Genomic DNA, 14,344 nt, shown 5'->3' with positions numbered 1-14,344 from the left:
AAGAGCCCTTCACTCTGGCTTCTTTGTCATTTTAATGTCTCTCTATGATCTTTTGTGTACTTTCTTGCACAAGATAATTCCACGTACATCTTGTATTTTCCTTGTCCCAGTGCTGGTTGGCATCAGTCATTTCTCCAAGGAGCAGTGTTTTGTTTTCTTGAAGAGTGATATTAGAAACCAAGATCTGATCCCTAGGCATGGCCATGACTGCTCAACATTGCTCTTCCCATGGTCTTTTGGTTCACTTAGCTAGGAAAGATGTGTTTGGTTAAGTTAAATAATGAGTGCCTGACACTTATTTATAATTATATTCATTTCTATACTCACAAACTCATTTATTTAAAACTAGGTGTTCACCCTAATACCTCCATTCTCAATCCAATGCCACGTGTTTCATTTTGGTTTTCTTTTTTATTTAATATTCATTTGTTTCAAGAAGATTTTCTCTTTTTTCTAATTTTTTTGTTTGTTTTTTTGCACTCACAGCATAGTGAAGCAGCTAGAATGAATGGTTTTCTTAGTTTTATTTGATTTGAACTTGTTAGGTCTCCTAACTTTTACAAAGCAAATGAATAATTCAGAAAGGAAGCAAAATAAATTCTCTTTACATCTTTACTATATATTTCTCTGGGTCTCTTCTTAAAAAAAAGCAAAATTTTGAAATTCACTCCATTTTTTTTTCTAAATATAATAAAATTCCTAGTATGATTTGAAGAGAAGTTTCTATAAGGTAGTTAATTATTTTATTATTCAAAGGTAGTCTTTTGGATGGATGTTAGGGTGGATACTATGGCATGTCCTTTTTGGAAAATATAAGTTGATTGCAAAATGATTTGTGAAAGTGATTACTACATTTTGTTATTGTAATAAGATTAACTCTACTATTCTATTCTTAGGGATATAAGTCTAATTTTTGGATATTGGATCTTTAAGTCAATATTTAAGTAATGATATTGAGGCTGTATAGGAGGAAAGGGGTACCTTTTCCTCTTTTTAAATTTGTTTCTAAATATTTCTAATTTTAAAACACTAATATCAATATGAGTTAATTGATTAATACAATGTGAAATGGACGCTTCCACATTCAGATAAATGATAATTTAATCTAACTGGGGTGTGTGTTCTATAGACATTACTTTGCAATTTGTGGGATAATTGCACACACTCCTTCTAAACAATTTGGCTTTATTCTGTGCCAGAGTACCTTACAAACAGTCTTCAACATTTAAAGACTATTTCATAAAATGAAGTTTTGTTCTAGAATGCTCTTAGAGACTCTTATACCTAGTAACTGCCCTTACTTACTGATTAATCAACTAATTTCATTCTAAAATAAAAGCTGCTTTGATTTATGAATAGCCATATTAACACAAGCATACCACCTATGTACAATAACTTGTAAAGAGAACTCAGACTAAAATTTTATTGCATATTATTCATAATTACATTGGGGGGGACTCATTTTTATTAAATATTTTATTTGGAATGTCAATGCTTAAGGAGCAGTTTTCTCCTGGTTTAGGTAAGTTCCTTCTGAATTACTGTAGTCTAGGATTACCTTAATTTATGTTTTTTTTTTCTATTTCATTCATAGGCATATCATTTTGATAATAGCCCAGTGGCTCAACTTTGCTTGAAAACATGATTTAGCTTTTATTTTGTTTTCACTTTTTTGTTTTCAGTGCCTTACTCAATTCACTTGCAGGAAGATTGATTTTTGAATAATATGGTCATGAGGTCAAACAGTACAAATTATACCCAGTTGCCATCTGGAATGGTGGGAATAAAAGCTTTATTTACACTCTTTTCTTTAAGAAAAGCATAATAAATGTCCTTTCCTGGCTCCAAGGAATGTATTCTGCAAAGAAAATGACTCTTGTTTGTAGGCTGATACTGTGGTTCATTCTATGGGACAGTGACTTGAAAACTTATGGCTGTTCAACAAAGTAGCAAATAAATGCTCCAACCCTTATGTTTATGCTGTCCTGTTCCTGAAACCCTGATTCCTCTGCTCTCCCTTTTAACAACAGTAGCCATTCCTAGTCACAGATTACCTCAGAGAGACCTGAGGTTATAGAGTGGGCATAGAGTCTACTTATGTCTGGTTTTCTGGTCCATATACTGTCTTTTGGTCTGTGTGTATGGCAGAACTCCTGTCCTTTATAGCCCTTCGTAGGTAATTAAATAGACTACCGAGGGGTCAGAAATGTAGACACAGTGCTGAATTTGAGCTCCTTAGGGAAATCACTTGATTTTTATCATTCTTTTCACTTCCTTCCATTTCTTATCTACCTTTTATTGGCAGGCAGGATTCTATCTCTTCTTAGAACCATTGATAAATTCATGAGAAATCCATTGATATATATCAAAAGGTGAATTTTTAAAATGTGGACCTGTTTTAAAGTTACTACTATATCATGTGGCATGTTAATGTCTGATACTTCCTTCTTAAAGTATGAAATAACCAAGTATTTACAATTTTTTTTCACTGTGTAAGCATCATGAGTGGACTCCAGTTAAGAACTTATCACCATTCATGGATTGAATGAATTTAAAGAACAGCAGTTGTAGAAGAAACAGGATAAAATTAAGATTAATTTACAATACACCAAATTTAGAACTAAAAGACTTTCTCTAGTATTTACTGTATGTCTGGTCTGGAACAAGTAACTTAATTTTACTGAGTCTTTGCTTCATGTCCACAGAAAATGAAAACAATGATACCACCCTAAAAACACTCAAATATTTATGTTTGAGAGATACTGGGCATCATAGCACTTAGTAATATATAAAATGTTACGTTTTTCCAATATGATTTTCTTAACTAATTCCTTTCTTATATTTATGAATCTGCTCTTTAGAACTGGACAATTAATAGGACTGTTTTGTTAACCTTTAGAGATGTACACGGGTATCTCTTGATTTACATTCTTTTGCCAAGCATTCAGTTTCTAAATAGGAAAGAAAACTTTTTTTTGGAAGAACATAACCAAAAGCATCTGGTTTCTTGGTTTCATCTTTTTTAAAAATCTTTTTTTTTTTTTGAGAAAGCCATATAGGCTTTTTAACATGACCAACTGCCCAAGATAAATACTTAGCTCTCCTTCTCTGAATTACTACAAGAGATGTCTCCCCCCGACTTATATAAAACCAGTTGGTTTAAGCATTTTTGGTCACTCAAAACAAAGCTTTGCCATCCCAAATATTTAGTCCTTTAAAAATTCCTTTTGGGGGACAATTCATCAGATAATATGAATTCTCTTTATTGGTCATATTGAATCATTGAGGACCCTGAAAACTCATTCAAACAGGAGAAACAAGAGCCTTCATGAGCTTTGAAGAAGTTACTTTGCATGAACACTACTCTCTAAATTCACTTGAATGTCCAGATATCTCCTACTTTTTTGGGATTTGCATGGACTATTTTCTCATTTTCAGTTTATTGCTGTGGCTCTTGTTATATTAAGGCCTACAGTCACATACCTCTGTTCTACTTAGACTCACTGCTGGACCTTGGCATCGAGTAAGTGCATATATGCTAATATTATCCTGGATGCCAGATTAGTGCCAGGCACTGCTAGGCACACTTAATGCATTTTCCCATTCAGTCCTCCTGTCTGTAAGCTGGGTACTATTGTTATTGCCACAGAATCTAATTAGTTTGAAGATAGAATGAAATCACAACATAGAGTCTCCAGTCTGCTTCATACCCAGTACGATGCCCAGTCTGACACTAAATATTTGTAGCATGAATGATGCCATCTATTGACATTTTAGTAGGTTTTTTTTTTCAATTCAAATTATTATCTTTAATATATACTGCAGATTCCACAAGTACTTTATAATTATCTTATTTCATAAACATCTTATTTGACTACTTCAGTTGAACTTCTTTGTAACCAATATCTATTTAAAATTTTTAGGACAATTTGTATGTCTTCTTAGATATAAAAACATACCAACTCTCTATCAGGTGAGGATTAAGGTCTAGGGCTTTTAAGAAAATACTCAGCATATTATCATTTCAACATTTTCCATGTTTCTTGTTAATGAAAAATTCCCTCCATTCTTCTACCTTCCAAATTAGGAAAAAAAAAGTCACTTTTACTGTCTGTAAATTGATACCATATATTCCTCAAGTCTTATGATATCCAGTCCCTTAGAAATTTTTGCTCTTATTTGTGAAAGAAGAACCACAGTGTTTGCCTCCATATGCAACTGGGTGATCCACTTGTTTTTTCCATTAGTTTGAACACCAAGAATTCCATTTTTCTCTAGTTAACAGTAGAATATAAATACATATCCCATTTTGCTCTTTTTTGGTTTAATTGTGTTCACACATTACGTTTTGTCACATGGCCCTGGTTTTGATTTGATTTGTAGTAACATATTCAAGAAGGCCTCCTGTAAAATGAAGAAGAGCAGGAACTAAATGTCATCCTTATGTAGCAGCTGCAACAAAGTTAAAAGAACCACATGCAGTGTACATCTTGAATGAAGAAAATTGTTTGCTGACTAAATCAAACTAAAGGCTATAAAATTAAAGTCACCAACATCTCTTTTTGTGAATTTATAAGGCTAATACTTCTTAACCTGGTGTTTAAAAGAAATAGGGGTTTAAAAATAGTTTCTCCCATTTGATGGACGGTACTCAAATAGAAGCCAAATGTATAGCCACAAAACTACTAAAGAATGGTTAACCATTAACATGAGTGCCATCAAATAAACCCACTGGGAATTCAGAGATGCCTCATGAATGAGCTCTGAAATGATTGTCACAGCATCCTAAATGTGCTTCATTGCAAGTATCTTTTGAACACAAGGAAGGTACAAAGGAAATACACAAAACTCCTGCCTCCCCTGAGCTTGTAAGAGTTCATACATACATTGATGATCATAAAATATTTATTGGTAATATCAGTTGGGTAATTTTAAGGATGAGCCACATAAACTGGTACTTAGAAAAATGACTTCAAGGGACAAATTCACCAAGGAAAAAACTGCTCATCTTTTCCCTCGGATTTGGATGTTTACTTTATTATACTACCATTTTTGCCCAAAGTTCTGGTATACTTGTCAAATCTTTTGATAATGCATTTGAGGAAGCATACCATGATTGACATGATTTTCCTAGGAAATGTATTGGTGATAAATCTGATAAATTTTGGATTTTTCCAAGAACCATAATATAGAATCCTTCCTTGAAGATATCCTTAAATCGGTTAGACCAGTGGGCAAGGACTGGTCTGGTCTTTAAGAGCCCTAGCAAGGTTGGACAATGAGATAATTGAGGCTATCTCAGAAGGACTCTGGCCTCAAGAGGTAATTTAGAGTTTCAAGATTTCCTTTCAAATGTGAGAGGTTCAGTGTTTGTGGACTTGGAGCAAAAATTAAAGTGTTATCACTAATATTCTTCATGCATAAACAATGAAAGTGGTTTAATTGAGCAAATTATGCAAAGCCTATTTCTTGATCATTGACAGATGTCTAAGGGCTGACTTCAAAACAGAGACAGGCTATTTTCATCATAGATACCTTTGAAGTCCTGGGCAGGTCAGGGATTTTTAACAAGTTGAATAGCAATGGAAAGTTAATTCTAAGAAATGCTGACATTCCTGTTTCTCTTTTTTAAACAGAACTAAAAATTTCTTATCAGCATTTTTCATTAAGACATAAACATATTCAGAGAATGGGCTATATTTCCTGCTCTATTATAGCTGCCATTCCAAACAAAATATGTATGAGTCTACGATTCAGTAAGCACAAGTATGTAGTAATCTGCCCTTTAATGGCCTCTCAAAATGACAGACCAAATGGCTTCATGAAGGTCAAGTCTGATTTAAATTGTTGATGAATTAGTAGCTAATTCTGCATGATTGAATATTAATATGGAACGGTGTTAAGTAAGGCACTTTAAAACTTAATGAGCACATTAATGAATAGGACAAAATGTTTTTCTTTTCATCTCATCTAAAAGTTTAAAACTAAACATTGACAATTTATTATTTTTTGATAACTGCTTTTTTTTCCCCTTGTGAAAGTTTATGTGTTAAGGCATTAAGAGTATTGATTTGATTCCCAAGTTTCTGGTACCACTCATTTGATAAGCTGTCAAAATTGATGTTATCCAATAGCCAAGGCAGTTTTGTATAAATCACTAATAAATGTAGAGGGTGAAAAAAGGCAATTAACATCTTCTAAACTACACCCACTGAGATAAGCATTCCAATTAGAAATTTCATTATTTCTACAGTTTGTTTTATGTTGAATACTGAGATTTATTGCCAAATACCTGACAGTCAAATTGGAAACAAGCCACAACTGTCAAAGTGTAGCAGCTCTGGCTATTCGAATCTGTTACATTGTGATGTTTCTCATGAAAATTTAATGAAGAATGTGCATTCAAAGAGTTTCTGTGCAAAGGGGGGGGGGATGGATAGAATTTAATTACCCTTATTAAAAATAAGAAAAGGATGCTCGTTACATTCTCTGTTTGATTAGTATGCAAGAATGATTATCTTTGTTGTATACTTTATATATAAAAGGAGGCTCTGGAGTATTCTCTATGAGTCAAGAAGGAAAAAAAAACAGTCATGCAAATGTATTAGGCTACTTTCAGGTGGGCATAAGTCAGTTTTTTCTGCTATCCCAAAGGTGAGGACTTCATTTCTTGTGAATCTAGATCTCTTTGGTAGGAGCTTTGGAGTGGCTCAAAAATTTTTAAGTTTTTGACACTTAACCACCCATCAACCCTGTAAATGTTGACTTGGTTCTTCTGAGAGATGAACTTTTAGAAGAAAACCAACAATTAGTAGGACAATATTCATGGCTGTGAATGTAACTAGTAGTTAAATGCAAAGGGTGGAAGGTGATATAGTGCCCTGGGGAGTAAAAAAATCAGGAATCCCAAGGTGATTTTTTTTAATTTAACCTCACTGTGTTAAAAATGGAGAATAACAAATCCTAAGACTTTTTTAGAACCTCATTTCTAGATGATGAAGGCAATCTAGTTGACTTTGAAGCACTTGAGTAAATTATTTTAATCCTTTGAAACATTTTGTGTCAATAGCTGCCAAGTTCAGTGTTTAATAATATGTGTGATAGAGCAGCTTTTGCTTTTTCTGCTATTTTTTGTTCCTAAATAACATTAGAACTGTACTGTAGATGGAAATATATGGGCAGAATTTTTAAAGACATAAAGAACTGACTCAAGAAATTCAAGTGGAATAGGTTATTAAAATTAGCATAGCCTAATTTGCAAGATACTTCTTATTTCGGTTTTAATTTTTAATTTTCCCTTGGAGACTTAAAAAAAATCATCTTGATATTACACTCTTAACCACTGTTTCTGACACTTGTCCACTGTAGATCTCTGCTTGACTAAGAATGTATAAGCTTTTATGTAAACACAATGTTATGGTTTCTTAAAAGAGCTGCAACTTTCAACTTAACATGTGTCGTCCAATGAAGTTAAACATATATAATACACACATGCACATAATAAATGTACATGCACACATTTATTTATTTTCTTATTTGAAGTTCCAGGCCCTAAGTAACTGGTCTAAAGGGAAAATATTCTCTAGTAAATTTAGATGTCAAACTGAACTTTTGATCTTGCTCAGACTGCTTAATAGAAGATATCTAACCTCCATACTGCTGAGCAAAAGGGCCAGACTATACATCCACTTACGTACCCCCATAAGTTTTCTCTCATAATAACTTAGACCTGTTCACTGAACTTTGCTCTTCTTGAGCACTTTCTTCTTTGGTGGGATCTTCAAATCAAGTGTTCACATCCAGAACCCCTCCAGTCTTGAATATATGCTACAGGTCACCTCTTTACCAGAAGTTCTGTATAGTAGAGAAAGTTTGCCCAGAAGCATTCTGATATATTTATTCACAAGTAGGAATAGAAATCACTGGAGTTTACCTTAAAATCTTCAAATCTAGACTAGCAAGAGGGTAGGGCTTTAGAATGCAGATGAGACATGAAATAACTCATGGTGTGGAGGGATAACCTGATATAATTGGTAAGTACAAACAGTGGATTTAGGAACCCACTGCTGTGGTATCTCTGACAAGGAGATGATTAAATATGTGGGAGTTTGGAAAAAGCTTTACAATGAAAGCAATTTGATCTGGATGGCTTCCTGGAGGCACAGTTATTCAACAGACATGATTTGTCTGGGGAATGGTGACAATCTCAGTGTAGACAGAAGAAGTTTCCTGTGGAGGATGTGATCCATGAAAGGCTAAGAAAAGTGGGACCTGATTTAACAAAAGAGTTTGTTAGGCAGCTTTCAGATGTTTAATTTCCCCTGCAGACTAGAAAGAGGAGAGATAGGAGAGCACCTAGAGCTGACTGAAAGCATGGTGAAGGCACCACAGTTGGGCTTCTGCACTAGAAATTGTAACTAAACCTCAATAAGATTCACAGAATCAACTGTGGATTTGTCACTCATGCTGGAGCTTGTAGATGACATCCAAGGGGAAGTTTGATGCCACATCTGATGATTTCTAATGTTTTGCTCACTGGAGTTGATAATTTTGAATTGTCATTTTAGAATTGTTGGCATGTGAAAATGTACTGGTGGTCACAAGGGTATAATGGGCTCTTGTTAGTCATCCCAACTGGAAGGCAAAATGTTTCTCTAATGGTCTTCAAAGAAATGGCTAAATTCTACTTCAGATAATTTTCATTGAACCAAAATTCCTTCAATACCTTTCTAATCGTGACTGGAAGAACTGGCAGTGTAGATTATCAGTGTGAAGCATGATAGGGGAATTTCAGTAGACTTTAATTTCTCAACAGAGATCTAAAATAACTTGATGTGGGTATGGAGAAGTCAACTGCAAATGAGTTTGAAATTCAAAGTTTAGGAATTTAAAGTTTTTAATGACTTAAAATGGTACTTAGAGATGGAGGAAATTATTCTCTTTCCAAAGGACCTGTTTACTTTTGTGTTATTAGTAGGGAGTTGACTTGTTCTTTGGTTAAATCCCTTTTAGAAAAATTTCTGATTAATTAAAAATTCCTATAAAGAAATTAATCTGTATTGCACCTTATGATTGAGCATTACATCTGCTGTCTCTTAGTATCTGAGAGGAATCTATTCCAGAACATACACACATACACGTGTGTACACACCCTACAATAGCAAAATCAGTAGATGATCAAGTCCCTTGTATGAAGTGATATGGTATTTGCATATAGTCTTGCACATTCTCAATATACTTTATTATTTCTAGGTTACTTGTAACTGTATAATACAATGTAAATGATATGTAAATAGATATACTGCATTGTTTGGGGGATAATAACAAGAAAAATACTTGTACATGTTCAGTACAGTCAATTTATTTCCAGACAGTTTGAATCTTCAACTGGTTTAATACTTGCAACATTTAAGTGTTGAACCAGTGGACCCAGAGGGTTAAGTGTGTTTAGTTTTACTTAAGTCATAAGTGAAACAAATTAGATTGGAGTACAGACAGCTTAACTTAGCTCCCTGCTAACCTGCTTGTTTGCAGGGGGCATGAACTTCTTTTACTTTACACACTAGTCTATGCTTACTCACTCAGTGAAAATGTTTCTCTCTCTCTAAAATCCCTTTTTCCTTTTTGCAACTTGGTCACTCGGACTTCTTCCTCACGGGCTATTGGAAATCAGAGCTTCCGTTTGATACTCACTGACCTCCTCAGGCACAAATATTGTAGTTACTATCTGTGCTCCTGAAGATCTCACTGGGAGCTCTATCTGTATCACAGTCTCAGCTATTTGTGTGTTGGCCTTTCACATATGTGTACTCTGCTGCTCTGAAACAGAGATGATGGCTGTGACCCAATGTATGGTACTTGGTTGGTGTTAGGTTCTCAACATAATGAATTAGGTAAAAGGGGAGATTTATAGGTAATATTGAATTCTGGACATTTGACTTCTTAACGCAGTTTTTGTGTTACTTTTTGTCTTACAGAGGACCAAATTCCCAGGGGCTTCCCTACCATTGACATGGGCCCACAGCTGAAGGTGGTGGAGCGTACACGCACTGCCACCATGCTTTGTGCAGCCAGTGGTAATCCGGATCCAGAAATCACTTGGTTCAAAGATTTCTTACCTGTCGACACAAGCAACAACAATGGTCGTATTAAGCAGTTACGATCAGGTAGGGTCTTGTTACTGTTTCTAGTAACTCCTAGAGAATTTTTTTTTTAAAAATCTTTCTCTCTCTTTATTTATTTTATTTTATTTATTTTTAATTTTTAATTTTGAGGTATTGATTTTTCTCCCTCTTTTTTTTTCTCTGTTATTTAATGTGTTGTCCATGTGTGTGATGTCATAACCTGTTTCAGAGTCTTTCTTCTCTCTGTGTTTTGCAGCTTCTGTTTAATCCACATTGCTCACTGCTGTGACTGTATTTTTGATAATTTTTTTTAATTTACTGCTTTCCTGCAGTATTCGATGGATCCATTTTCTCCTCTTTCTTTCTGTTTTCTTTTGAAAGAAATTTATTTCAACATTGGACTTCATTCAGAACTTGCAAGGAGTTCCAATGGTTATATCCATTAAAAAATAAATGTTCATATTTAACACTAAAATGATTTAATTTTATTAAAGTGTATTTTCTGCTGTCTTCTACATTTGAACTCATCCAAGTATCAAAGTTTAGTGAAGTTTGGGCACATCTGCTTTCTTTTCACTAATACATAAATCACATAGACGTTCTCTTATGAGTAACCAGATGGATTTTTTTTTTTAATTTACAAAGTCATTTTCAAAGTACCGATGAGTGGAGGGGATTTTTATTAATACTTTATCACTGTGAGCGAGCATTTTCTACACATTAGCCACAGTAGTGTGCGCCCACACTCAAGGTTTTTGAACCCTCCAGGGACTGGATCTACAGAAGCCTGCTTTTGGTGTAGACTCCAGCTTTTGCTGTTTTATCTCTTTCTCCTTATCCTTTTCTCCCTCTCCCATTCGCATCCAAGTTTATTCCTTTGCTCTCTGTAGATTAAAAGTGGAGGTAATTCTAAGTTTGTTAAGTTTTAGAGGCTGTCCCTAGTTAATTTCATGGGGGCATGTATTAATAAGGTGTTTACTTTGACATGGGTAGTAATATGGATTTAGAGTGCTAAGTTGTTTAACTGCCTGTCTTCCCAGAATTCTCAGCTTTTGACCTGTCCTGTGATGTTAAAGCGTCTTGTTAACTGCCTCTTTTGCTTGTTGTCAGCAGAATTGTGTAGATTAGCATTCTGTTATTGTAAATAAAGAATTAATTATTCACATGTAACATAGATGATATAGTATAATAAAGCTTTAACTCTGAAAAATTTGTACCAAATTATAAGGAATATAATAATATTTTTATGCTGTCTTTCTTCTCTCCGTATTTAAATCTCCAGAATCCATTGGTAAGTGCTTAGTTCTGAAGCGCACTTCACCCCCCACTAATTTCCATATTCAGAATATTATTATTATTAATAATAAAATGCATGGCATGCATTTTACTAACTGTCAGTGTAGACACCAGATCTCCATAGTGGCGCGCACACGCACACCTCCACAGAGCTGTTATCGTAAGAACACTGTATAGAAAGATAAATTAGTACACGAATAGTTGTTATTCACACAAATGCAACGTAGAAAGTAGCATAAGATATAAAGTCAACAGTGTTTGTTTCTAGTTAGTGCTTAGTATTTCCTATAACAGTATATATATATGCATATTTATATATATACTTAAATAGCTTAGTCAGTATGTACCTAAATTATGTCTTTAAAAAATATTGTATAGTTCTATTTTTTTTTGTTCTTAAGGATATGAGGCCTATGAGATACAGTTCTAACCCTATGTGACCCCAGACCTAAGAACTCAGTTGCCCTCTGAGAAAGGCAATGCTGCCTATTATGGTCCTTGCCCTCTGTGGTATAATGCAACTTGCTTTTATGATCTAATAATACTATCTAATATATTCCTGTTTTACCAGTAGAGTAATTCAAGTTTCTTTTAAGACCTTATTTAATTCTGTAAATCTAATTTAATTCTTCTCCCCAGCCCTAGCCTCCTTCTTCTCGTACTAATGCTTCTTCTTTCTAATCTTATTTGCATTCATATTATCCACCCAGGTGGTACACCAATAAGAGGTAAGAGTGCTGAACTAACGTTCACAGAATGATCTTACTCATTCTTTCTGTCCTTTCATCCCTCTCATCTTTGTCCGGTTTCCAAAGTCATTCCAATAATGTCCATCAACTTAATTTTTTTTTTCCTTTGTACTGTTTGGTTATGATTCGTGACTCTCATATTGTGAGCTCTCCTTTTCCTTTTCCTTTTTCTCTTTGTTTTGTTCATTTCTTCCTTTATGAAAATGATTATTTAAGTTGTGATATGCTTCAAAGAAAGCATATCCAGGTCTTTAGACCACAGACCAGTCACAGCGTACCATCTGTCCCTCTTTTTTTCCTTTTCTTCTTCTTCTTTTTTCTTTTTCTCTTTTTTTTCCTTTTTTTTTCTTCTTTTTCCTTTTTTTTTGTCCAACTGGAGAAAAAAAAAGATCATTTTTTTTCTTCCTTAGCTGTTCTTGTTCTGGACCAAAGCCAAGGTGGTCTGGAGAACAGTGGCAGACATGCAGAAGACAGCCTGGACCATCTGCTTTTTGTCTTTATCTTTCAAAAGGTTTTTGCTTTTGTTCTTCGACTCTTTTTTCTCTTAATGTCTTAAAAGTCAAAGAATGACTCCCCTTTCCACCTGCTCCCACCCGCCTCCAGTCTGACAGCAATGCTTTTTTTCCCACTTCTTTTTTTCTTGGATTACTCGTCTCTGGATTTTTGGATCTTCTGTCCTTCAGGCCATGGAAACAAGGTGCTCAGTATTCTTGGTGGTATGTGGTATTGCTGGTTTTTCATACTTTGACTCAGTGTTCGTTTCTTTTGTAATTCTTGTTTTGTATTTTTCCTGGGGCTTTGTGACACCACACTGCTAATCCCACTGGTGGATTTTGATGGGTGTCTTAGGGGATCCGTCTCGAGGTCCTCAAGCAGTGATTGGTTGGCTCTTCCTGGCTGGCCTGGGCCGTGCTTTTGAACTTTTTAAAAATCTTCTAATGCAACTGCTCTTTGTTTTTCAGCAAATGTAAAAAAAAAAAAAATGATTGTAAGTCGTGGCAAACTGTCTTTCTTTTCTTAAAAAATCTGCATGTCTTAAGGGAGTTTTGTTTCTTTAAGTAATATTTTGATAATTGATAATGACTAATTTTAATTTTTCGCTTTGTGCAGCCTTTTTGTACTCGCTGCGTATTTTTGGCTTTCTTCGGCAGAAGACTTTCTTGAAAACCCAGCCTGGTTTTTTTTTGAGCGTACCTATCTTTTGCGCCACTTTTGATACCAAAATGAAACAAAACAAAACCAAAAATTAATCTTTTGTTTTATTTAAAAGCCATACTTCCTTGAAGCAGTCTCACCCATCTTCATTTTATTAGTCTAGGAAATGAGAGTGTTAATTATGACTAGAAGCCTTGCTTGGGAAAAAAAAGATATTGTTTTCTTATGCTAGCGTTGATGATGTAAAAAAAAATAATCTCTATATGTTTTTCTCATCGCATCATTTTCTGTCTGTGCACCTTAGCAAGAGATTGAATCGACGTTGAGCGGACCTTCGCTTTGCAGGGCTTTTCATGTTGTTAAGAGGTTTAGCTTTCTGAATTGAAAAAGCTTGCTCTGACCATCTCTTTGGCAATATATTTTATATCCACACAGGAGCCCTTCAGATCGAACAGAGTGAAGAATCTGACCAAGGAAAATATGAGTGTGTTGCCACCAACAGCGCGGGCACTCGCTATTCTGCCCCTGCCAATTTATATGTCAGAGGTAGGAATGCCACAACCCTGGCGTGGCTTCTTCCTTCAGGCTCAGGGGGACTTGAGATGCCCACGGGGTCTGTATTATTCTGTCAGTATGTAACAAGCTGATTTGGTAATGGTTATGGTAGCTGAAGCATTTTAGTAGAGAGAGAATTAAAAACTTGAAATATGTTGATTGTTTAAAAAAAATGAGAACTCTTGAGTATAATCTATCCTGAGGCTTGAGGTTTGTAAGTATATTTGCATTTTTACATTTTGATTTCTATTTTTACCGCATTGATTGAACTGTGTTTGGCATTTGTTTGAGGTTTTTCTCCTTTTTCTTCTACTTTTTTTTTTCCCTGTTGTTTCTCTTCTGTTTCCTTATCAAACCTTGAAATAATTGCTCGGTGTGTTACTAATCAGTTCTGTGGGTAACTGCAAGCATAGAGGCGTTTATGTCTTCGTGACCTCTGCTACCGAGCTCTGAGGATAAAGCTAA

The 14,344-nt window shown here is 34.8% G+C and overlaps 1 protein-coding gene across 1 annotated transcript in view; it reads left to right on the top strand.

Annotated features, from left to right (window-relative positions):
- Ptprd (protein tyrosine phosphatase receptor type D) overlaps positions 1-14,344 on the top strand; it is a 380,695-nt gene that overhangs the window by 181,963 nt on the left and 184,388 nt on the right. Inside the window, exons 4-7 of the mRNA XM_071600638.1 lie at positions 9,978-10,166; positions 11,407-11,415; positions 12,131-12,148; positions 13,760-13,870. Coding sequence (XP_071456739.1) covers positions 9,978-10,166; positions 11,407-11,415; positions 12,131-12,148; positions 13,760-13,870 — 327 coding nt within the window. The remainder of the gene's footprint in view (positions 1-9,977; positions 10,167-11,406; positions 11,416-12,130; positions 12,149-13,759; positions 13,871-14,344) is intronic.

Source organism: Marmota flaviventris, chromosome 13, assembly GCF_047511675.1.
Source record: "Marmota flaviventris isolate mMarFla1 chromosome 13, mMarFla1.hap1, whole genome shotgun sequence".
NCBI lineage: Eukaryota > Metazoa > Chordata > Mammalia > Rodentia > Sciuridae > Marmota > Marmota flaviventris.
Note: the sequence above shows the minus strand (reverse complement) of the source record. Positions and strands in the feature narration are given on the sequence as shown.